Raw genomic sequence first — 26061 nt, 5'->3', positions numbered from 1 at the left:
TGCACCACCACCACCACAATTTCTCCTGCTCTTCAGTTTGCACACAAGTTTCTCCTCTTTACTTCTGTCTATTGAGTCTTGATCTTACCCTGTGAACTCTGACAAAGGTTTCCACCTAAAGTGCTGACAAATTCCCAAGTAGACCGTACACTTACACAGAGAATAGTGCTTTGGTTGTTTGTTGAAATCAACAAAATTGCATTGTATATCTAACCTGTAAAACCTGTTCAACTTCTTCTTTTCCTATCTTTAATGATTATTAGTTCAACAACATGTTTTGAACTCACCATTGTATGGGTACTTTCATTGGCTTTGTGTCAGCTCCAGGACAACTAACAAAGATATCTTGTCTTATTCTAGCCCTACTTCATCATCATAAAAGCCTGGCAGCTGACTGCACCACCAGTGATCATAGAAGAATACATAATGTTCTTATGATACAACAAATAAAATACACAGATTGATGGGTTATTGCAGGTGTGTGTCCTATACCTAATGGTGTTGTGTGTGTATTTTTGTGTCTGTAGATTGGTGGATGACCGCTGTGTGGTCCAGCCTGATGCGGGGGACCTCAACAACCCTCCCAAAAAGTTCAGAGGTAAGAAGCAGAGAGTGGACTCCTGAGGCCTGACATCATCACTCTAACTGCTGTCTGTTTATACTGAGAGAGGCTCTGCCGAGTGTGTTATGCTGTGTTTCTTTGGTGACAACCACAATATCTCTGCCCACAGGACTTCAAAGAGGGCTGCCTTTGACAATTTTAATGGAGAGAGAGAGATAGAGTGTGTACTTCCATGTGTGTGTTAATACGTGTGTTCTTGCTTGTCTGTGGAGGCAGAGGAAAATGAGAGAGAGAGAGAAAGAGATGGAAGGAGCTCTGGTGTGGATTGTTGGAAAACAACAGACTTGAAATGCTGCTTTAAAGAGAAAAGAAGCCTTGACATGTCTCTTTGGGTGAACTCGCTATTATTAGCTCCCATACAGGAAGTAGAATTCATGACCCTCTGTTCTCAGGCTGGAGGTTTATATCTCTGGGGAGAAGCCTGGGCCAACGTTGTACAGAGTTGTAATGAGCGGATTGAAGTCTTGTGAAGTATATCTTACAGGTTGTTGTATATACATATAAAACTTTCTTTTTGGTCACTACTGAACCAAAAGTTTATTGAGACAGTAATGTACGTCAGTATGTCTGATTGTTTATCTGTATATTTGTATTTATCAACGTTGCTCCCTCTGTTTCTCTCTTTTCTGCTCATTAGTCTTGGCTTTCAGGTTGTGTAAAAATGGGCTTGAACAATGTGTCTGATCCTGTTTTAGGTTTCTGCCTGTTAAGGAGTTTATTTCTGTCCTCTGTTGCCAAGTGCTCGCTCATTGGTGCATATATATTGGGTTTCTCTTAATAACAACAAGAAATACTGTCTACCATGTATGTGAAGTGTCATGTGTTTTTTTGCATTATTTCATGGCTGCAGAGCTGTCAAATCAGTTGGCCTTTGTGATCTTAAGAAACTAAATTTAGACCGTAATTTCAGCTCTATAGTTATTATTCCTCACACACATACTAACACTTTGCATTTAGGGTGATGTCTCAAGAGAACAAAAAAGATTGCTCTGTATATAGACAGTAGAAGTCTTCTATCTGAGTGGTGCTCCCACCACTCATCCCATCAGTGGGTCTTAGCTGTTCAAGGACAAGCTATCTCCCCCCAAGAGACAATCGCTGTTACCAGGACAAACACAAAACTGCAGACAGATGCCTCTCCATCTGTAGCAACATGAAAGATTAGACACACTAGTGTTTGTTGCTTTTTGTGTTTCAACGCATCTCTCTTTAATGTAATTGACATGGTGAGAGAGGATGGAATAGGTGACATCTGTAAATTTTCATCCATCCATCCATGATGACCGGTCATCCAAGGATAAACAGTATTTTGCTGTTTAATTCGTAGTGTTTGTCTGTCTTTGCCATAAACAGGACCTACATTTGATAGGTTATCTGATGTAGTGGCATCTCTCAAACACATATGATTTGCCCAATGACCAGGAATTCATGTATCCAAACTGTTTGATATGTTTTAAATATGTTGTATTTTTACCATCAAACACACCATATTAGTGTAGGAGTTGCCTGTTGCTCATACAAGAAGACTACTGTTAATCACTCTGCCTTTTTTAATCTTCAATCCTCCCACACTTTGTTTTTTCCTTGACGCACTTAGAAAACTCATCACAAGATCAGAGCACTCAAAAGAAAAGTCTTGTTCTAAATACAACCCAGGACACTTTATCTGCATGCCAAATTTAAAATGATTGTTGGATGTTGTAGACATGTGGTCACATATTTGACCTGGCCTTTATTTCCATTTACGTTTTCTGGATATCTGTGTCACAAAGGCACATGGAAGTGTGGCTAAGCTGTTTGTTACAAAGATCTATTTTTTAAATTTCATACAACTTTATAAAGCACACACGATCCTTCACTGTGAGTGCTGTTTAAGTGGCTTTGGTAACTCCTTAACCATGTCAGCTGGTCATGATCTAAAGAGGCCTTTATGTCACTGAGGGTGGCATCCTTATCTACCAGAAGGCAGAAGGGTTAGAATAATGACACTAGAGGATCGTATCGAAAGGGATAATTATAGAGACAATAAACCTGTTGCTACATAACAGCTTGGCATAGGGAAAACGTCTTGACTTTTCAGCATCTATACTAATGGACCTGGCAAGTGCAGATTTTCTGTGGTTTTTAAGCAGCTTTATTGAGCGTAACCAAAAATGTTCCTGGACAAAGCTGTCAGGCTGTCAGCCTGGACTTGGAGACTACAAATGAGGGATGCACCAGTTAGTTATTTGTTTATTTAATTTTAAAGTTTTGTTTTTGGACATTTTTCCTTTTAATGGATATGACAGCTGATGAGAGACAGGAAAAACATTGATTAATTTTAAATTACTCATGAATAAAACCAGTAGGAAAATCATGTCAATAATGATTTTGGTTTGTTTGAAGAGTAGAAAAAAAATCTAGTAAGAAATTGAGAACATATAACAAATAGTGCTGTAGGTGTAAAAGTTAATGATGTTATCTTAATGTTTTACACCAGGCAATTTAACCTATATTGCCTGGTGTTTACTCCACACGGACGAGAGGACATTATGTTAGATGGTCACTGACCGGAGGCCTTTAGAAGACAATTTTCTGACCCACAGACTTCATTGAGCTTTGCTGCTGTGTTGCTTTTTGTTTACTTTGCACTGAAAGCCCGACTGAGCTACTATGCCATAGATTGTAACTGAATGAATATTTAAATGCATTTCCCTACCAACTCAATGTTTCATTAAGTAACTTGTCAGTAGCGTAATATCACTCAGACATTATGTATTACCTTTACTTGGTCATGTAGTGCTTGGTTTGATGTGTTTGACCCAAGCTGCAACCTCCGGTCTACAATTATGAGTCCAATGAGGCTAAAAACTGCAGTTCATCGAGGATCCGCTTGAGGATTGGCTCTGGAAGTACCCGAAGTCACATACACATGAATGGGAAAAAGCTGATCATTACAGCAGAAATAAACATGGTTACAGCCTGGTACAAAAGACGAGTGTAGTCTGGATAGCTCATTTCTCCATCGGCACACACTGTATGGGGGGTGAATTTTTTTGTAACGCGGCAATTTCGAAGCTATTGAGATTACGAGTCGTCCAATGAGAGGCACAGCTGACTGCGGGAACACTGCAGCTGTTGGCTAGGAGGCTCAAACTCCGCCTCTTTACGTCACACTGGCTCCACAGCCGCAATATGGCTGCCGACGACGATTGGCCTCAAAACAGCTCTTCAGAAACAGATGGTTGACGTCACGGATACTACATCCATATTTTATACAGTCTATGGTTTGACCCTTTAGCTTTAACTAGCTACAACCTTTTGTACCCGAAGAGCCCCATAGCACTTCAGTCATTTCTTCTGTGGATGCAAAATGTCCCTCTACCAGAGTTATGCTAATGTAGCTTAGCCTTCGTGTTTCTGGATAAGCACAGCACATTAAGCTGGTGCGCCACAAGTGTCACTTTGTGTTCGTTTCATAGAAACACTCGGTGTAGCACAGCCTCTCGATTAAATAAGAGTTACATTTTGTGTGATTAATACTGAAACCAGTTAAACGTTGCATCCCCTCTAGAAAACTTAGAGAAAAATGTGATACTCCAAGTGGAGATGTTTAAACTTATGTGTCTTCTAAATATCAGGGAGGGTCTGATGAAAACATACTTGTGGTTGCTTTATAGGAAATTCTGACTCCAGCCTTGACCTAGGATGGGAATTAAAACCAAAGACTGTATGAAATAAGTAAATAAAGCCTCTGCAATATAACTAGTAACTTGATGAGCTTGTGTTTGTCACAACTTCTTATTCAGTCAAAAGTGAACATTGATTGAGCTTTCTGTTTTGAGCTCTCTGGGTGTTTTTAAAAGTAAACTTAAGACTTACCTTTTTTATCTAGCTTTTAATTTGGAGTAATTTATTTTTAGCCCTGGACTGCATTATTATTATTTTAACCATTATTATTTTAATCATTGCTTTAACATTTATTTATCTTATTTAATTATTTATTTAACAATTTTTTTCTTGTATTCATCTGATTTTGTTAACACTACCTTATTTTTAACTTTTCTTTCCACTGTTACTTATTTTATTAATTTTACTGTGTTGACTTTATTTTATTTTTAAGTATTTTATTTACAATCCTGCCTTTTATAATTTTACCATTGCTGTTGTTTTCTGTCTCTCTGTTATTCTCTGAAGCACTTTGGGCTGCATGTTTATATGTTTGAAAGGTGCTATATAAATAAAGTTGAGTTGAGTATCAAGTCAGTGCTCAAGACTAATTCATTAGCTGTCCAGTTAGCCAGTGAGACAACGTTCCCACAGCACAAGATTCTATATGTGGTGGTGCTGGGTTTACTTACAAGACTTTAAACGTAAGCATTCTGTCTTTTCAAGTCAAAGCAACCCCAACTTCCATGCTCAGGCTGCTACAAATATAACAAATTAGTTGTAACATATTATTCTAGAATTACTCAACAAAAAGATGGACAGCCTTTTAGTACAATTAACCGCACTTTTAGCCTTATGTCCAATATTTGGATAACAATTCTCTGGAAGGTACCAACAAACTAATTATAGTGACTCCATTAGCTTAGGTGACATATAGCAGCACCAAGTAGTATTCTCTCAAGGCATGTTCCAACACCACTAATTTCCAAGTTGTTAAATTGGAATTAAAATTTAAACTAACTGACTAGTCAAAACATAATAAAACACCCTGAAAATAGTCAGAACTGAGCATAATTTAATTCCCACTGCTACACTCCAAATTGGTCCACAGAGCGACTAACATTAGCAGAGCTAGCACCACCAGCCTTCAGCCGTCATTGTATGTTAATTTCCACATGCCTGTGCGTTGCTCTGGTCAAGACCAGACACAGTCTACATACTACTTTATCTATATTTTCTGCCAGACCTTGCTTTGGCATTTACTGCCAAACAGATGGCACATATTGCACAGATGGCACTGTCATCATACAAGATGATATCTGTCAACTGTGCTTTTTTACATGCAAGTAGTAGAGTAATATAGCATTATGACAGTAGCCATTACTATCATACTGTCAGAGCGACAGCCCTGACTAGTAGCAGGCTGCTGCATTACAGCATTATATGCGCCAAGACAAGTCATTATATGTGACCATAATTTCAGCTCTAGATCACAAGAAATATTACTAATTCATTTAACAGACAAGTTATTTGGTGCTTACTGAGTAGGTTAATGACAATTAATCCTTAAGTTAACTAAACATGCACATCCCTTGAACCCACCTGTCCCTAAAGCCACTAGGCCTTAATTGAGCATTCCTTTGAGCCTGTATTTGATTTAAACGGTAAAGTATAACAAAGTTTAAACCCCTGTACAGTCTTGATAAAAAATGAGCTATAGGCAAGAATCTAAAGCCGTTATTTGTACCTGGATGTAGACATTTGTAGATATGGAGTTGTTTGTTTCATTATTGGCCTCTAATGGGATTGACTCATTAACACAAAGAATATTTTTTAATAATCAACACTAGCTTTTGTAAGTATACTTGTTAGGATATCTCCATTGTGTACACACTTGATAAGATAAGATGAGATAAGAAAGTCCTTTATAAACATGTGTGCTTCATAATTTATATCTTTGAAGACAAGTCAGGACTACAGTGAGGTCATGTGAAGAAATGTACCTTCAAAGGTTGTAAAAATTGCATTGTCTTCATTGTTTCTTGATTTATCTGGAGGACAATTTTTGTAGTTGCAGAATAGCAAAAGTCTGCTGCAAAGAGCTTTATTCATGTGAGCTTTTTAATCCAATCCTGTATCCATAGAAGGGGGTCTTTATCTCAAAACTTGAACTTGTCTTTGATAACCCTCTGAGAAGTGTGGTGGAAAACCTAACACAAAGCAGGTTATACCTTCTTTAAACATCTACAAACACAGAGAAACAAACACTGGTTAAATATGCTAGCATATAATTATTTCTTCTCAAGACCTCCTTGGGAACTTCAAATTTGAGTCCTCTACATGTCCTAGAGCAAACACTCTTCAGGCCCTCTTAGCCTAGGAGGCTCCTTAGCTGTTAGAAAGGGTCACAGTTGTACAAAGATAATCCTTCTTAGTGGACAATATAAAGGCACAGGGCCAGACTATCCATGTCCACATTCAGGCCCTTATACTGTCACTGCTGAGGTATGTTCAACATTTCCTCATAATGTAAACACAAGCACCCTCCACAGAATCACACTCTCACTCATCTCTTCTGTGTGCACACGCTGAGACATCAGGATGCAGGAGCTTTGTATCTCAACTGATCTTCATTTGAAATATAGAAACACACACACACACCTACACACTTTCAGACAGTGCATTGAGTTCAGCAGAATATACCCTGCAGCAGTCAGCAGAGAAAGCATTGTAACAGTACTTTATAGTAACTCTTCTCTAGATTGTTGTGGTGTAATTGTCACACAGTGTTGTTTGGATGTTGAACCTTTTGTCTAGTATGAAGCTGGGAGGCGACAGCTGTTTTTATTTTTCACTGAAGGATTTGTTCAAATGTCAACTTGTAATTCAACAGAACCATGCTGAGATAAAAGACATTTAGTGGCTCATTGTTGTTAAAATGTTTATGTCTTTCTATCTAAAAGCTAAATACTGACTACATCTGGTCTTAACTGAACCTATTATCATGGAAATTCAGAAGTTATTAACATTAAAGCTTCATTATGTTTGATAGTGTGTTTACCAGCAGTAAAACCACAAATGTTTATGGATTGATGTGTATGGTTAGGAGGGGTTGAAAATGTCTTCATCTACCAAAGAGGGGCCCTGCAGAAACAGTTAGGAAACCACTGTGTTAAAGCTACGGTCACTAACCTTGACGTCTAGATGGACAGTGATTTTAGATAAACCCTGTCATTTTATTCTCTCCTTTTTATCCAAGATAACATTCATTTTATCTTTTAATCATTTTCAGCTCCACAGCTTTTGTCTTTATCCATTTGATCTACTGTGATGCACTTTAGGTTGGCGTTGACCAGGCCACCCTTGCACGCCTACAGTTAGTCCAAAATACTGCTGCTCCCTTTCAACAGGCACTCATAAACGAGAGAACATTACCCCCATCCTGGCCTCCCTCCAGTCATTCCATGTTTGTTTTTAGGATTCATTTCAAGATTTTATTCTTTTTTTTTTTTTTTAAAGTTAAGATGAAATAGTACCTCATTAAATCTCCCACTTCTTGCAAATACCCCTTGAGGTCTTTGATGTGCTGATTAGCTGTTTCTCCTTGTACCTCAGACCACGCTGAAAACCATGGGTGATCACGCTGGCAGTGATGGTAGTGTCCCCCAGATTTTGAGACAATCCCCCCCTCCCCATAAGATGACTTGATTAACCAACTTTTAACATATGTGACATGGGGAAAAACTTAGATAAAACTAAATTTTAAAAGCTTAAAACTTAGTTTTATTCCTTTAATTTTACCCCAACATCCGAGTTGTGTGGTCCCATCTGTCTATTTAGTTTTAATTCATACTCTACTTTTATATATTTATATACTACCATACATTTTTACTATAGTTTTCAGTAAAAAAAATTGTAGTTTTCCTGCATTTTTCTGTTTTTTTTTCCAAGCATTGTTGTATTTTTAGGTGTTCTTTGTGTTTTATTTGCTTCGTTTAATATTTAAAGTCTTTTTGTGTTTATTTCTGCTTTTCATTCACTGTGCAGAACGTTGGCAAACTTAAAGTTTTTTAAAGTTTGATATTAAATAAAGTGATTGGATTGGACTGGATTCGATTTGGTTAATTACTATCAGTATAAAATACAAGATGCAAACTTGTGAGAGTTTGCATGAATGCAACTTTACATCCACAGTCCCTTGTAAGGTAACAAAAGCAAAAATGTTAAATATAAAAATATACAAATGAAAAAAAAACAAGAACAAAAGAGTGACATTTGCCTTCAGCTATTGTTTGACTGGGTTATATTTGATTCTGATCTTCTGTATTAAAGTTCTTAAAACCTTGAACCATGACAACCTTTGTAGAACCAGCTCCCTGCCCCAACTATCTGTTGTCGGTCCAAACCAGTGTTGCTGTCAGAGACACTGCAGACTAGTTGGGTGGTTCATCTGAGATAAACCCCAGAAGCACTTCTGCCTTTAGTCCCTTCCTCCTCTAATAACCACATATATTGCTTTCCTGTCTTCAGAGAGGAGAGGTCTTGCAGGAAACAGTCAAGTGAAGCTGTTGTCTGCAGAATCATTTATTGTCTCAGATGCACTACAAGTGTTTGGTCGCTTCCTCTATAATATCTCCAACAGGATAAGAACCTTGGACTGCATAGCAGTTTATACAAAGCAGATCATTGAGGATATTGTTGATTTAGCACAGAATAGAAGTTGTATTATGCAACCTGTGTCTCTCTGGGCCCTATGCCAGGCTGATGTGGTCTAATTACTGCAGGAATGAGCAGCTCAGGTCTCTCACAGAGGTACAAACAGGCCTTAATGATTATGCTTAAACAAAGATGATTGTGCAGAAGGGTACTGTCTTGAATATTGGGATTTGACTACTTTTACTAGCAGTAGCAGTTAAGTCAGAAGGGAAATTACATATCAGGGTGAAACCATGATTATTAAGTGGTTAACCAATGTGAAATATGCAGCCTTCTGTTTTGTCCAACAGTAGGTCTACATTAAATATGTTGTGTTTGTTTACATTACAGTCAATGGTGGAGCCACACATTGTTGACTGGATAGGCCTAACTGGGGCCACCTTGCCTTTTGCAAGGTAGCCTGAGAAATGTCTGTATGTATGAATGAACAGCATATATAAACACTTATTGTCTCTGTTTAAATCGAAGTTGACTAACACTTAAAAATTTGAATAAAATGTCATATATTCCTGTCTATAGATAAACACTTTCTTCTCAAAGAGAGCTGCCAGCACAGAGCACAAATTGTAGGTCCCACCTCTGACAATTAAAACATAAAGCTAATCATGTTTTAGGGTTTTGGGGTGGCCAATCAGATTTCAGTGGGGGCCATGGCCACCCCTGACCACTGTGAATCTGCCCTTGAGCGCAGTGTCCAAATGAAACTTTTTCATCATCTCAGTTGTTTTACTGTCTCCTCGTTGGTTTAATGGATTCCGTGGCAACAGGCATCAATCCCTTGATCCTCAAGACTGTTGTAAAGTGTACCAGTGACTGCAGGATTTTTTATGAGTGTTTCTTGCACTCTGCATGCTTAAGTGATCTCTGTGACTCATCTGTGGCCCCTTGTGAAAGACCACTCATGCAGTGATGCATGCCAACCTGTTTTAAAACATATGAATATTCTTTGCTTTTAGTGTTGAGTCCGCTACATTATGTCCAGTGAAAACCCTCAATTAGTTATTTTCTTTAAAGAGCAGTATCTACCATATTTCCCCTCATTGACTATACAAGTTCATGCATTGTGTAAATATTATCTAGTGTAAAAGATCTACTACTAAACACAAGATGCCTCCAAAATATAAGTCCCTTTTTTTCTTCTACATCACACAATTTAAGTGAACAATGAACCAGGGTCTGCCTCTAGACTTTTTTATGTACTTAATGCAATGATTGGATTTTAGTTGCCACAAATAATCAATATTTCTTAGTTCATTGTCTCAGGTCACACACGCCCCAGCAAAATCTAGGACCATAATCTAATGGACTTTTACATCTTTCTATACTAGTTTGTCATATTTGAATGTGGTGATACTTCATTATCTGTGACTGCCACACAGTTACACCCAAAGTATAGAAACTGTTGGGTTACTTTTGAAAGTGTTCACACTTGCCATGCATGTCTTTAGCACTCACCAACAGTTTTTCACTAGTTCACAACTAATGCTAAAAGTCTGAGTCATAATCTGACACCATTTTACCTACAGTCAGCTTTTCTGTAATCAACACTGTGAGTGAGACAGAAGTAGAGACCAGGCTTGTGAAGAGTTGGTTGAAAAGGGGTAATTATTACAGTGCTATTTTTTATGGGTGAACTCAACTCAGCACTCAATTATTACACGTGGTTATGTTCAGATGTTTTTTTTTTTATAACAGCATACCAATAATTAATAGATCAAAGTCCTGACACATCCTCCCACACATGAAGAGGTTATTAGTAGGGCAATAATCCTGGCTGTAGTTGAAGATTGAGACTTACATTCAATCAGCTAAAAAAATTGAGAATTTAAGCCTTGCACTTTATCATTACAATCAAGCTTTGACAACAAATAGTGACATATGCTGAGACCAACTGTTAACCTCAAAAGTATTATGGACTCCAAGGCATTTTATGAATCAAATTATGAGAGAAGGTTGAACTGATAATTTGGATGTTGGGGGTTGGGGCCCCGACATACTCCTCTGTACTAGATAACTGAATCCTATTGTTAAGGGCTCCATTACACTGATTGCAACATCACCCTTTTTTATTTTGTAGCCAGGGAAATGCCAATCAAAATGAAATCAAAATTATATTTTTTTGAGCTGTTACGAAGGCCTTGTCTGACGGTATTTTTTAAGTTAATGACACTCTGAACTTTGATATCACATACACTCAAATTTTCAGAAATTACACTTGAAAATGTTAAATAGGATACTCCAGCAAAGTAATACCACACTTGATGACCTGTGATACATGAAAAAATAACCTGGTAGTCAGGATGTAAACTAGCAATGAACAATGTATCTTGAATTTTTTGATCCTTAGTGTAGGATGCTACACTGCCCACAAGGGCCTGTGTCCACTAATTTTTTTTTGCACTGGAAGCACCCACGAACCAAGTTTCAGAGCACTTTTCAAGAGGACTTACTGTTGCTAGGATACTTGAATTATCCTGCAGCACTTTCCATTCCCTTAGTAGTGACTAGTGACTCTGTTTTGAAACGCCCTATTTTATGCTCCGTGTTGTTGCTTATATTCAATGAAATTTCACAGAAAAAATGTAAAAACAGTTTACAGAAATTGTCCAGATTTTATTAATCTACCTGCTGTAGGTTAGTAAACTCCCCTCTGGAAGGGTTGTCAGAAATGATACGGCGGACAACTCGAGTCTCCTTCTTTTTCCGTTTATTTCACACAATAACACACACGTGCCTACCGACACTCGGTGGCTAGAAGTTATAAGACTCTTAATAAATAGCTAATTAGTTAGATAGTTAGATAGATAGATAGATAGATAGATAGATAGATAGATAGATAGATAGATAGATAGATAGATAGATAGGTTGTAAACCTGCAACAAAAGCACAAACACAACTCGAAATTAACAACTATAAGTTAACATTAATTATTGTCTGGAACATATTCACTGACTATTCAACTACTCACCGACAAGGCATACCAGTCCTGACGTTTAACTAAATGAAAGTGAAACTTAAAGGAATATCTATACGTTTTGTAAGCCCTGCCCACTTCACACACAGTTGGGAGATCAGGATGCTCCAATCAAATAAAGCCATGTTATGGTCTCATGAAATATATAACAAATAAACAATGGATAAAACTACTGTAAAGTTATACAGAAATCATGTTGTAGCATTAGCGGCAGATCTAGACCTAGACGTTGTACCCATTAAAAAAGAGTGTGAAAAAATGGTTTCTCCTCAGTATGTCCGTCAGCCATTGATGTGAAAAAATGTTGATATCAGATGACAATGATGAAAATGTTCCAAAAGTTGAAGTATTTTCAACTGAGGCTTATGTTGCTTAGCATTGAAAACACTGAACTGCATTGATTATGTATCAAAAACCAGTGCTGCCAGCGCATATAAAATGCTGTTAGTGTACACAGGCCCTAAAGCAGTGCAATCATAAATGCTATCTGTCATTTCTCAGACGGAAAGCCAGCATGATTATGTATACAAAGAGATATTTTGAGTGCTAAATAGTTTATGGTTATTTGGGTGGTGTTGTGGTCGTAAAAGATTGTAAGTTAATGAATCATTGAGGTTTTTCTGCCCTCTTGGACTCGTCCAACAACTTCCCCTGCTCAGTGACCCCAAAAAGAATTCTCACCCCAGATTTCATAATCACTGAGCTGACATGTTGTTTTCATCAAGCTGTTTATGATTAAAAACAAACTTCAAGTGGGAGCTGATCATCTATCACTCATTAAGCAGCTGTGATTGTGTGTCTGTGTCAAATTACAGGGCATCTCACTCAGCAGTAAATAATAGCTCCAGCTCTTCCTCCGTGGCCTTATTTCTCAGTCCCTCGCTCTTTCACATTCTTACACTCTCTGCCCCTCTTCCTCATTTCTCTTTCACTTCCTTTTCAGTGTTGTTCTTGCTGTATTTTGGGTCAAACTAAAGTAAACCATTCCAGTTGAGGGGGGCTGAGAAGGGGGCTAGAGGAAGATCTGCAAGATAGAGTGTTAACTCGGAGAGAGTGGGAGGGAGCGTTGTGCAAAATGGTTTGAGGAATTCAGGAGGGAGAAGGAGGGATGATAGAACATTAAGGGGGGAAGATAGGGGAGTCCCCACCCTCTTTTTCTCTCTCCCTCTCTCATCCCACTCCCCTTCTCTCGGCTGGCCTTATTTGGTCATGTTACTGCAGCGATAGCAGGAGGATAGAGTGAGAGAAAGAATGGGGGGAAGGATGGATGGATTGTTCTTTTTCCTCCTCTTTTTACCCTTTCAGAACCGAGAAGTTTGGTCTGATGAGAGGTGAGGTCAGAGGAAAGCCAGGGCTCTGAGCGACAAGTCTCTGATGGGCAGGAGTTTAGAGATATTGTCAATTTTTTTTCTGGTAATATGTAAGTTGCTAAACTAAACTCTCAGCTGGTTTGAAAGCCCTCTGTGTGCTTCACAGAGTAGTTTGTAAGGATGAAATCAGCTAGGACAGAAGAGGAACTGTGTTATGCTGAAATGGTGTCCACATGCAAATTAAAGGGCTGCTTTCCCTCCTGGCCCTTTTCTACTGTATCTATGAAAATGAGCAGCAATCAGAGTCTGCTGACGTTTGCAGCATCTCATCGTTGCTACAGATACGAACTCTGACTGGCCACAACTTATTGATGCACCCACACACACACGCTTACATGCACTCATGCACACATGCACATGCTTCCCTGCCCCTCTTCTCTGCTCCCTGAAGCACACAAAGCCCTTTGATCTACATGAAGGAGAATAATTAATGTGTTTCAAGTGGAAGAACACACACACGCACACCGACACACACACACACACACACACACACACACACACACACACACACAGGCACACACACACACACACGTACACACACGCACATAAAAACACGCACAGAGGAGTGTGTGAAACTAGTTCGTTTGTATTTTTTCGTTGTAGAATTTTGAATAAACCCATGATATGTCTTAGAGGGGCCTTGTTTTTTTTTTCTTTTTTTTCATTGCTAGTTTATTTTTAGTTCCTTTATCTGCTGAATGCCTTGTATCATCTTTTGTTTTAACAGCTCAGTTATTCAGTGTTTGTTGGTTTATGCTAAGCTGTTGCAGTGACCCCTCTCCCACACTGAAGCACTGACCTCTCCACGCTTTGTCGGAGTGCATCAACATATTCTGTCTTCATTTGCTTATGCCTTTGACTTGTTTGTTTTCCCTTTTTCTTTGCCATAAACGAATGTATCATTCTTAGGTATGAATACTGTAGATACCTTGATCAAACAGATTACCCGTGAGGAGAACTAATCGGTATTCAAAATCTTTTATCCCATCTGCTATCAGGCTTTTAAACTCAGACAGCAGTCTTTTTAGTCATTTTAGTCATTTTAAATAACATTGGTATGACAAGAGATTATATTGTCTTTTAATCGTTGTTGTATCTTATTGTTATTTATTTATTGCATTAACTTATTGCTGTCCTCCACAGACCCTCTAGTCCCATGTACAGACCCGGTGCTGGACTTGTGACTTTTAGCATGTATATATGATGGATGTGTTGTAGATGTTAAATGTTGTATGGTTGTTGTATGGTAAGCTATAGATGAATTGCCCTTCTTGGGATCAATAAAGTTGCCTGAATCTGAATCAAACAGATTACTAAAATCATTGTTTCTGTCTATCAGTTTGTTGTTGATGTTTTTTTTTCTCCCTCTCTGCATGCACTACTTAACATGAATATTCCTTACTCTCCTGCCTTATTTTCTGCCTCTATCAATCCACCTCTTATCTCTCTTATTTATTTCTTTGTCTTTCTCTCCAGATTGTCTGTTTAGACTGTGTCCCATGAACCGCTACTCAGCCCAGAAGCAGTTTTGGAAAGCAGCAAAGCCCGGAGGGAACACGGACACAGTGCTGCTCACCAAGCTCCATGTGAGTGAAGTGACAATATGTTCATCTGTCTGCAGCCACAGCAGAGCGGCACAGTACACACAGGCCTGTCCTCGAGCCTCACAGGATGGAGATAATGGACTGGGTTGCATTACTTTTCCTGAAACCAAATGCAAGGCCACTCAGTGAATGCATTGAAATTTGACTGCTGTGCATTCCACTCAACAGATTAAGAGCAAGTTATAGCAAAGTTGAGTTAGTATATTATATCCACTGGGGTAGAATTTTGAAGCCCTTTTATAGGCATTTCTGAAGGCTTTTACTCCTACTGTCCCACCTTTCTGCCCTCTCTTTTTTCTTTTTCTGCGTGGATATGATACCATTTAAAGCAGTCTGCTATCTGACCATAAAATGGAAGATTGCAATCACTCCTTGGTTTCCATGGAGATGTGAGCCAGAGTATTTGGCAACCCCCTGTACTGCTGAAGAGTTTTGGCTAACTTTGTTACAACTATTCTACACTTAACAACTAACCATTCAGATCTTCTTCTTCTTCTTCTATTTTTTCAATTTACTGTTTGAAACTGGTGTCATGAACAGTGTCACAGCTGGTTTTTATCTCATACTCTACTTTCAGAGTGCAGCCGACCTGGAGAAGAAGCAAAATGACTCTGAAAACAGAAAACTACTCGGATCAGTAATTCAGTATGGAAATGTGATACAGGTTTGTTCTCTGATTTGTGCTTGATATTTATGTTACACTTCTTGTTTTGAATGAAAAATAAGACGTATATGAGTCACATCATATGCACAAGAAGAAATACAACACGTTTTTCCTGAAAAACAAACCACTATCTTGTGATCAGTTCATAGTTTAGAAGCCATGCGCCTTACCTCATATTATAGCATTTTTTTGTATTGTCTTAAACTGCCTCTTGTTTCTTTCCAGCTCCTTCACCTGAAGAGCAACAAATATCTAACAGTGAACAAGCGTCTTCCTGCTCTGTTAGAGAAAAACGCCATGAGGGTGATGTTGGACACTGCAGGAAATGAGGGCTCCTGGTTCTATATCCAACCTTTCTACAAGCTACGCTCCATCGGGGACAGTGTGAGTCATCATGAGTATGTCTGTGGGCATGGTGCACTGTGGGAACAATGGTCTCTGTGTCAGTCAACATTGGGCAAAGCAAATGACTGAATCGTGCCTGAGATAATGTGTGTTTAACATTTTACGGTGTGTGCATCGAAATTACAGTCAGCCGATGTTTATCTTAATGGCAGGACTCCCATCTTTAAAACTGAGCATCTAGCCTGCATGTACAGCAGTGAATCAGTATCATATGATTAACATCACCTAAAAAAAGGTTGCGATTTTGAGGGCACAGGTCCTCTTTACCACCCTTAGTCTCAGTGTTTGGCATCTATCCGATTACATCTATCCTTGGATGGGCCTGTGCCAGCACCCAATTGGTCTTTTCCTGATCACAAAGCTTTTGTTGGCACCAGCCCATCCTCCTTGTAGCAGGAAGTTGTGTGATGGTGCCAAAGGACTAAATGAACCTGGGCAGGGAAAAGGACTTCTCTGCTAAGCTCCTCTCAGATTAGGCATGGCACATGGCTTTGACAGCAGGACTTGCACAAAAAGAAAACAGGTGTCACCTCATAAATGCTGAGAAGAAAAAGAAGACGATGACGAGCAATGCCAAAAATTTCAGAATGAACTTTGATGCATGCAAGAGAATGAAGGTTGAGGTTGACTAATTATTATTATTTTTTATTATTTATTCAATTTATTTGTAAAGGGACCATGTACAATATTTAACATAAATGTCACCATCTGATGCATTGTACCAGAGTTAGCTTAAAGCTAATTTACATCTGCAGTCCCTTGGCAGGTCACAATTAAAACATCACATCGTAAAAACACTCGCTTGCACACACACACACACACACACACACACACACACACACACACACACACACACACACACACACACACACACACACACACACACAAACAATCAAACGATCAAACAATCAAACAAACAAACAAACAGTATGTATATCAAGTCAAAAGTATCAAATCAGTGGTTGCAGTGTTGAGTGTCCTTTAGCAGACTTTTCAGTTTGGTTTTGAAGCTGCTGAGAGATTCACTGTTCTTAATGTCCTCCGGTAAGATGTTCCACCGAGTTGCTGCTTTCACAGAAAAAGCTGACTACCCAAAGGCAGTACGGCGAAAGGGCACATTGCAATTTCTGAACGAAGAGATTCTTGTTGATTTAACGGAGTCCACTGAGCGAAAGTTGATAAACTGACGCAGCGGAGGCACCCCTATAGAGTTGAAAATAAATGAGATGGTTTGATCTTATTCTCATTCTCGTAATTATTACCCATCCTTCGACCTGAATACTAGCCCATACGAGTACCTCTCAGACACTAAAACTACTGCTAAGCCCTTACGATTTAAAATAAACTTCAACAACCTACCTGAATGGGTTATTTGAAAACAATCACTGCAACTTAACTAAAATTATGCTAGCTTGATGGGGTTACACTCTAATCTAGCAGTGCAATGCAAGTGATACCCATGACATTATTGCAGTTTAGGCTAGTCTTCATGTATTTATTAATCTATATTTTTGGGGGGGAGTGGGGGGGGGGGTAATATTATTGGATTGGATGAGCATAAATTGATTACGTTTTAGGCTTACTGTTATCGGTAGCAGAACAACTCTAATACACATTGCTTAACACTCCCTATTTGGCAGTTCTGCCTGTGCCTGGATAACACTATCAACAACTGATCCTTTGTTTCCCAATCTTCTATTTTTCTGTCTGATTGTAGGTGGTGATTGGAGACAAAGTAGTCCTGAACCCAGTGAATGCTGGTCAGCCTCTCCATGCCAGCACACACCAGCTCGTGGATAATCCAGGCTGCAACGAGGTTTGGCTGAGCTGCTGCAACTCATCTTCACTCCTCACATGTTTGTGTGGGGGTGTCTGTAGGGCTGTGTAGAGACTTAGCTTTTTTCTCAGAACTGCTGCTTGGTTATTAGCTCGTTTGTTTTCCATGTGTAAGCTGCCACTACTGCTTTTGAAATATTGTGTATCCCTCATAACATTGGACTGCTCTGAGTTACTTAAACACATTACAACTGATGATCCCTTATGGTGCCTTACAGCTATCTTTCAAAAACATAGAGTAAGCAGCAATTAAAACCTATCTCCATGTTAGATTTGACTCTTATTATTCTACTTTACAAATATGTATTATACCTTCACTACATTACTGTTTCTTTTGAATTGCCTACAGCTTTGAGGGGATGGAAAATTATTATGAATATGATCTGATTTTTTCTCTTGGACTAATCAAATTTTCTTTTTCTTACTCCGCGTGATGAGGAAATGCTTAAACTCTGCTAACACTACACTGTCCTTTTAACCTTGGCAGAGTTGTTCAGTGCTCCCTCTGTGTCTGGACTGTTGCCAGGAGAAAGTACCTACAGTCCCATCAAACTCTAATTGTTTGTTTTTTCAGGTGAATTCAGTCAACTGTAACACTAGCTGGAAGATTGTCTTGTTTATGAAGTGGAGCGACAATCAGGAGATCATCCTTAAAGGGGTTTGTCTTACAGTATCTTCAGAACAAACTGTTTTTACAATATGTTTATAAAGGGTTCTAAAATACATCTTACATCTACAGTAAAAGGTAGGTATAAATGTACAAAGACAGCATAACAGCTGCACTCTAGATGGTTATACGCAGCCTTCAAATAATCAATGAAAGGTTTACATCAGGCATGTCCAAAGTACGGCCCGGGGGCCAATAGCGGCCCAAGGTCCATTTATTTATGGCCCCAAGCTTCCATCTTAAATTGTGTTATTTATAGCACAGAAATGAATCACATTCTGAATCTTCTGTACATTTGCAGTTTCTTTCAAGTGCACAAACAAAACTAAAGTCAATCCAGAAACGGTTTTCAAATTAATGCTTTTATCATGAAGTGAAAATGTTGTTGATGAACACTAAAAGTTCAGAAGACACAAAAGAGGACACAAGACAAAATCGAAATTATGAAATCGTACAGAAAAGGCAAAAATTTGATTGTTCAGAATGCAGGAAAATAATTATTTTGCTATAAAATGTTGTCTGCTGGTCAGAAAAGTCTTAAAAACAACATGAAAACGAAGTGTGATGGAATCCAGATCGTGATCCTGCCATAGAAAAATAATGATACAATATTTTTCCCACATTGCCCGACCCTACTGAAAAACATTTTTCCCGAAAGAAGAAGATTGTGGAGAACTGAGGACTACCAAGTTACTGATTTATTGAGAAAAAAATTAAAATAATTGTTATTAAATATTTCATAGATAACTTTTAGGATTCCTAAGTCTCAGTAGGAGCCAATGGCCCTGGGGTGTTCTTACAAGATCAAATGTGGCCCTCTTTGAAAAAAGTTTGGACACCCCTGGTTTACATAATTTATTATTCATAAAAATCCTTTACATTATCTCATATCTTACAAGAACTGTTGTGTAACATCCCTCAACAGACCTCAGTGGGCAGCTGGCTTTGCTTTTTTTTAGTTCAGTATTATCAATCTACTTTTATTTATGAAGTTATTCAATATATTGAGGCCTACAGTGGATTTGGCCAAAGGTTTGACAAAATATTTAACAGTGAACATATTGAAAGCATTTTAGGGCAGAAGGTATTATGTAGAGAAAGTGGTGTCAGTCCAAACGTGATGTCCTCTGGGGCTTTATTTTCTTTAAATTCAAAGTGGAAACTTTGGAACTCTCTCACTTTACATATATGTTTTTTAAAGGTAAAACTAACAAATATTCCCCCTCTCTCCAGGGTGACGTGGTTCGGTTGTTTCATGCTGAGCAAGAGAAATTCCTCACATGTGATGATCACAGAAAAAAACAATATGTTTTTCTTCGCACTACTGGACGGCAGTCGGCTACCTCGGCAACCAGCAGCAAAGCCTTATGGGAGATAGAGGTGAGAAGGAATAATTAAGATTTGTGTAAGCTGCTTTGATTCATAAAAACACTGTAGTAGAAATATATTTGTTTCAACTGTTTTATTTTCTTCTGGAGGATATTAAATGCTTTTTAAATGGTTTTCTCCACCAGTCACATAGCCTGCAACACCTGTTAAATAACTGTGCGTTTGGTGAAAGATATTCTTCTTCCTCTTCATCTTGTGCTCTGGTATCAGGTTGTGCAGCATGATCCATGTCGAGGGGGGGCCGGCTACTGGAACAGCCTGTTCAGGTTCAAACACCTGGCAACAGGACACTACCTGGCTGCAGAGGTTAGTGAACAGCACACACTGTGTCCTTCTTCCTGTAGTGTGTACTTATGTACTTTACATAAAAACAACTTGATTATATTTATTTGCATATATTTTGCCTTCTTTGAATCTTCATTTTATTTACATTAAACATAAGAGTATCTAACTTTACTGTAAGGCAGCATTGAAGACATGGAGCATGCAAATACAAGCTAATTGTAGCTTTATTGATAAGATACAAAACTTTGTGTCAGCTGATATCTAGATGATATTTCAACTGGTGAACCATGCTGTAACATTGCAGGTGAATCCAGAGTATGAAGAGGAGTGTCTGGAGTCTCGCTCCTCAGTAAGTGAGCCAACTAACTTGTTGGTGTGATACTGTGGCACTAGAAAATACTTGTTTCTGATCTGTTGGAAGGAGCTCAATAATACAAACTATAATGGCACCTCATGCCCAGTCCTGGACAGTGTCTATAACTGTCTGCTAAAAACAAAAGTCTCTGGCTAAAGGTGCCATAACTACAGTAGTAGGGATTATTCCCACCTTTTGGTTGGCAGGATTATTTGTACTGAGTAAAATGGTGTTGAGGTTAATTCGCCAGCAGATGGCAGCCTTTCACTTCAAATCACACCTCTCTCTGTTGAGGCCTCAGACTCACTTCTGAGGCCTCACTTCTCAGATGAAGATCACAGTGACTGAAGTAAACATGAGCCTGTTTACATTTGCTGAGAAGGAAGTGAAGTCAAAGCCTGAAAATGTAATATCCAGAGGAGCTTAAATATGGCAAAAGTATGAGAAAAAACAAAACACCCTCAAATTTATTGTAATGACTATTTTTGTTTGAGTTGAATCTTGATAAAATTGGACAAAAAAGGGAATAAACCACTAACTTTTTACTTATTATTGCTCATTACATCAGTTTAAAGTTTTGCCTGCTTTGATTATGACCAGGAATATTATCTAAAGACCATATTGGGCCTATTAAATAAAGACTGTAAAATTTCCTAAGCATGTGCAGAAGCACTAAGAAAGGTAATGCATATTCTTCTCTTTAAAGAGAAGAGACTTTGAACAGTGATTGCTTTTTCTCCTGCATTTCATTTTCACAATCTCAAGTCAATCCCTTTGGAATCTTTCTGTGGAATCATTCTACCTTTTCACCGACTTTTATTGATCTTGACACAAACTTGGCACATAATGTTACATTTTAGCACATGTTTTTTTTGTTATGCTGGCTTTTTTATCTTATCACACTCTCTTTTGATTTTTCCCTCTAGCTGGACTCGGAGCAGGAAGCGATACGGGCACGTTTGAGAAACATTCAGGACAAAGTCATGTACACGCTTGTGTCCGTGCCGGATGGGAATGATATCTCTTCCATATTTGAGCTAGACCCCACCACATTAAGAGGGGGGGACTCGCTGGTACCCAGGTAGGGAGGCCATAATTTGAAACTGGGGAAGTGGTTCAGACATGTAATACAGATTGGAGCACGGTCTAATCCCTGTTCATCACTCTTTCCACTGAAAAGGAAACATTAGACACTTCACAGGCCGGGGAATTCCACCAAATATGAAGTCATCTCATGAATGGTTATAAAACAATAAACTAGGGAAAGAGTATGAGTGTGTGATCACGTAAGAAGGTGTGAACATATGTTACTCATGATAATAAATATAATCCTAGTTCTACAGGTAGAATTTTTCTTCATGTGGGTACACGAATAAAAGTGGATTTTTACATTAATGAACTGGCAGCAGACAGATGATGTTTCTGGCATAAGATGTATTTGTAGTGAGGATTCTTTCACTCCACCTTAACAAATCTTCACTGTATGTGTTTGACTCACAGTATTTCCCCAGAGATACTGTGAATTTCGCTAGAATTTCTTGAGGAACAGGAAGATGTTTCAAAGGTTGGTGTGTTCATGTGAGCACGTAGAAAATCATTACTGGAGCCTGCTGTAAGAGTGGTTGTGCCTAATGTTTATCTGGAAACAGATGCGCTTTGTGAGGTGATCCTGGGGTCAGCTGAGAAGGCATGTGATAAGTTGAAGCTTTCACAATGATGTGAAGTGTTTTTTGTTTTTGTTTTACTTATACTGCCTGCAGCAAACAAATCTGTTCCTCTAAAACTGGGCTACAAAAAAGCACCATGATCTTCATTTATTGAGCAGACCTCGTTCATGAACATTTGTCACATAGTAAGCCTTAAAAATCCTGGACACAAAAGATAAACTACAATGTGGAAATTCTGAGAAAAACTGCTCCTAAATGTATGCACAACTCACATTAATATTCACATCTATTCCAAGAAATATATCCAGTACTTTTCTTTCCAAAACAGCAAGAGATGTACTTGATCAGTGAGAAACATGCTGGAGCCAGATCCAGTTTTGCCTTACATGTGTGTCTTTGATTTGTATTATTGGCTATGAGTGTAGACAGAGGCACTCACGCCATTAGGTAAAGAGGTAAAATAAAATAAAATAAATAAAATAACATGTATTCTGAGGGCACCCTACAGAGCCCTGTGTCATGTTGACTCCACAGGAAAGGCACCCTAGAGAGCTTTCTGTCTCGATTTCTTGTACACTGGGGTATCGTAATTATTTTTCAGGTTTTATTTACCGAGAGAGCAAGAAGGCTTTTTTGTAGCGTGGTGTTTAACCAGTGAGGGCAGGCTGCTTATACTTTGCCTTATCATTAACTATAAAATCTAAGGATGCCTCCAAAACATTTACACTACATTTGTTTGTAATTAACATTTAGTTATGAATAAAAAATGTTTATTTTCCTTTCAGGAACTCATATGTGCGCCTCAGACACCTCTGTACTAACACATGGGTCCACAGCACCAACCAACCAATCGACAAGGAGGAGGAAAAACCTGTAATGCTGCGTGTAAGTCACATCTTATTGACACTAATATGTAAATCAGTTAACAGTACATCATCACAAACTCTTTTTTTTTTTTTTCACTTCCTTTTTATTGATTTTTAGGCATAGATAAGACAAAAAAAAACAAAAAAAAACATTAAGGACATAATGAAAATAAATAAGCAAATAAGAATAAAAAAAATGCTATAATGCTGCCAGAAGTTGAGGTGGTGAAATTTACAGCACAAATATAAGAGTCAAACATTCATACAGTCTCTCTACTGGCAGGCCTCCCTGCATGCACAGTTAAACCTCTGCAAATGATCCAGAACGCAGCAGCACGTCTGGTCTTCAACCAGCCTAAGACAGCTCATGTCACTCCTCTGCTCATCTCGCTACACTGGCTTCCAGTTGCAGCTCGCATCATATACAAAACCCTAATCATGACTTACAAAGCAGTCACCAAAACCGCTCCAGTTTACCTGGAACCCCTCATCCAGGTCTACTGCCCTTCTTGCCCACTACGCTCAGCCTCTGAAAAGCGCCTAGTGCTTCCAGCACATAAGGCCTCAAAATCACTAGCTCGACCCTTCTCTTCTGTTGCCCCTAAATGGTGGAATGAATTGGCCAACTCCATTCGATCTGCAGAGTCCCTTTCTACTTTCAAAAGACAGCTAAAGACCCAGCTCTTTAGGAAGCACTGTGCACTTAGGTAGACTGTTCTCCACTGTTGTCCCAAGTGGGAGATCATGTCTTCCAGCTACAGTTGACTTGCACTGTCCTGCTCTACTCTGAGAATCTGTGTTCAGCTCTTGAGTGACCCAGCACTTGGTAGTTTGGTCATTATTGTGGTGATGTGAATTGTTGATGATGATAACGGAGAGTCTTAAATGGTTTGTTTGGTTGCTTCATTGTAGATGTTCCTTATTTTACAAAAAAAAAAAATCCTTATTTACTTTTGTGCATTGCCTTTACACTGCTTGGCAGTACCTGCACCCAAATTGACTTGAAGCACTTTGTTACTCTTACTGATCTTGTTTCCTCTTGCCTAGATCTTTGCTTGTGTTGTTCTTGTCCTCGTATGTACGTCGCTTTGGATAAAAGCGTCTGCTAAATGACATTGTAACATTGTAACATTGTAACAATACGAGAAAGAGAAAGAAGAAAAAACAAAGAACAAACAAACAAACAAAACAAAACGTAGGCATCAGCGAGTTACAATGTGAGTTGGTGGCAGCTCTAAAAACACAAGTGTCATCTGAGACGCTTTTAGGAGGGTTCAAGCGCAGTGCGAGGTGGCTTGAGAGGGAGGTATGTTGGAAGAGGTCGTCCATTTGTCCAAAAGAGGCTTCCATATTTTCATGTAAGTGTTTTCTCTGTTAGCCAATTTGTATCGCAGTCTTTCCATATGCAAAACATTCCCCAAATCTTTGAGCCATTGCTGAAATGAAGGACTTGCTTGAGACTTCCACATTTGTAAAATAAGGCGTTTAGCCAACAATGTACTTAAGGAGATAGATTGCCTGAAGTATTTATCTATGGAAGGGCTCTTGTCTAGTGAAACAAAGGAGGTCTAGACCACTCTATGTCAAATTATGAACAGAGACCCAACTTCAAGACAGGGTAAGACTCAGTCTGACCCCACCTTAATCCATCCCGAGCATTGAACAGTATTTAGCTAGTTACAGTGGCAAGGAAAAACTTCCTTCTTTTGACAATACATTTTTAATAAGGAACTTTACAATTGGACTCCTATATCTTTCCTTACATACAGTAGCATGCTATAATGCAAATACTTGGAATATCAGATATTGCTCATAAAGTTGTGCATTTCTTTTCTGATTTAAGATCGGCACCTCAGCTATGAAAGAGGACAAAGAGGCGTTTGCCATCGTGCCTGTCTCTCCTGCTGAAGTGAGAGACCTCGACTTTGCCAACGATGCCAGCAAAGTGCTGGCCTCCATTGCTGGGAAGCTGGAAAAAGGCACCATCACACAGAATGAGAGGAGGTAGAAAATACAAAGAGGTGCCTCTGCTAAAAAACAAGGTTGACATGCATTTATGTTTTGTTGTTTATCTGTTTCATGTACAATCAGAGCGGTTACCAAGCTTCTGGAGGATCTAGTGTTCTTTGTGGTGGATATTCCCAACAATGGACAGGATGTCCTGGAGATCATGGTCAACAAACCAAACAGGGAACGACAGAAACTCATGAGAGAACAGAATATTCTCAAACAGGTTAAAGCGTTTACACAGTGCATGCTCTTTTGGCTTCAGCTTCAATTTGGCAACAATTGTCTTAACCTTATCCCTGTTTCCAGATCTTCAAGCTGCTGCAGGCTCCGTTCACAGACAGTGGGGATGGACCCATGCTGCGGCTGGAGGAGCTGGCTGACCAGCGCCACGCTCCCTTCAGACACATCTGCCGACTGTGTTATCGGGTTTTGCGTCACTCTCAGCAGGACTACCGCAAGAACCAGGTACAGTTTGTCAGGTTTTGAAGCCTCCTCGATGAGCGTATGCACTGGGTGTACGAAACGTTGGAGTTGGTTTAAAGGTTAATTCCAGACTACCAGATTAAGTCTAATAATAAGTTAAAGCGACCTTTGCTCTGTAGCTTCTCTAACATCATTATTCCTCTAACATCATTACACAGACACTACAAATGCTTGGAATTCAAAATGTTTTGCTCTATGCCAGGAGCATTTTTCAAGGGTCACTTGCCCTTTATCAAATTTCCTGTTCATACGATAGCCGAGGCATGAAACACGCTCACAATTGTAAATGCTTGTCAGTGTAGAGAACAACATTCCCATTTTCATTGTAGGCCCAGTTTCTTTTAAACTCATTACAGTGTAATTGGTAGATGGCTCAGTTTATAATGTTAAATAAGGAAGCAGTCTGGCCCTTGTGAACATCCACTGTTTTATTTTCACCAAGATGAAAAAGAGCCAAAATGTCATCGCTCCATTGATTGAAGCACCAGATGAAGTCCTAA

The 26061-nt window shown here is 38.9% G+C and overlaps 1 protein-coding gene across 1 annotated transcript in view; it reads left to right on the top strand.

Moving 5' to 3' along the window:
* The window catches only part of LOC117810213 (inositol 1,4,5-trisphosphate receptor type 1-like), an 83672-nt gene that overhangs the window by 6664 nt on the left and 50947 nt on the right, over nucleotides 1–26061 (top strand). The window contains exons 3-16 of the mRNA XM_034679914.1: nucleotides 528–598; nucleotides 14807–14916; nucleotides 15512–15598; nucleotides 15824–15982; nucleotides 17721–17819; nucleotides 18414–18497; nucleotides 19740–19886; nucleotides 20106–20201; nucleotides 20485–20529; nucleotides 21462–21616; nucleotides 22988–23087; nucleotides 24912–25072; nucleotides 25160–25301; nucleotides 25385–25543. Coding sequence (XP_034535805.1) covers nucleotides 528–598; nucleotides 14807–14916; nucleotides 15512–15598; nucleotides 15824–15982; nucleotides 17721–17819; nucleotides 18414–18497; nucleotides 19740–19886; nucleotides 20106–20201; nucleotides 20485–20529; nucleotides 21462–21616; nucleotides 22988–23087; nucleotides 24912–25072; nucleotides 25160–25301; nucleotides 25385–25543 — 1615 coding nt within the window. The remainder of the gene's footprint in view (nucleotides 1–527; nucleotides 599–14806; nucleotides 14917–15511; nucleotides 15599–15823; nucleotides 15983–17720; nucleotides 17820–18413; nucleotides 18498–19739; nucleotides 19887–20105; nucleotides 20202–20484; nucleotides 20530–21461; nucleotides 21617–22987; nucleotides 23088–24911; nucleotides 25073–25159; nucleotides 25302–25384; nucleotides 25544–26061) is intronic.

The sequence above is a fragment of the Notolabrus celidotus genome, chromosome 1 (genome assembly GCF_009762535.1).
Source record: "Notolabrus celidotus isolate fNotCel1 chromosome 1, fNotCel1.pri, whole genome shotgun sequence".
NCBI classification, from domain to species: domain Eukaryota; kingdom Metazoa; phylum Chordata; class Actinopteri; order Labriformes; family Labridae; genus Notolabrus; species Notolabrus celidotus.
Note: the sequence above shows the minus strand (reverse complement) of the source record. Positions and strands in the feature narration are given on the sequence as shown.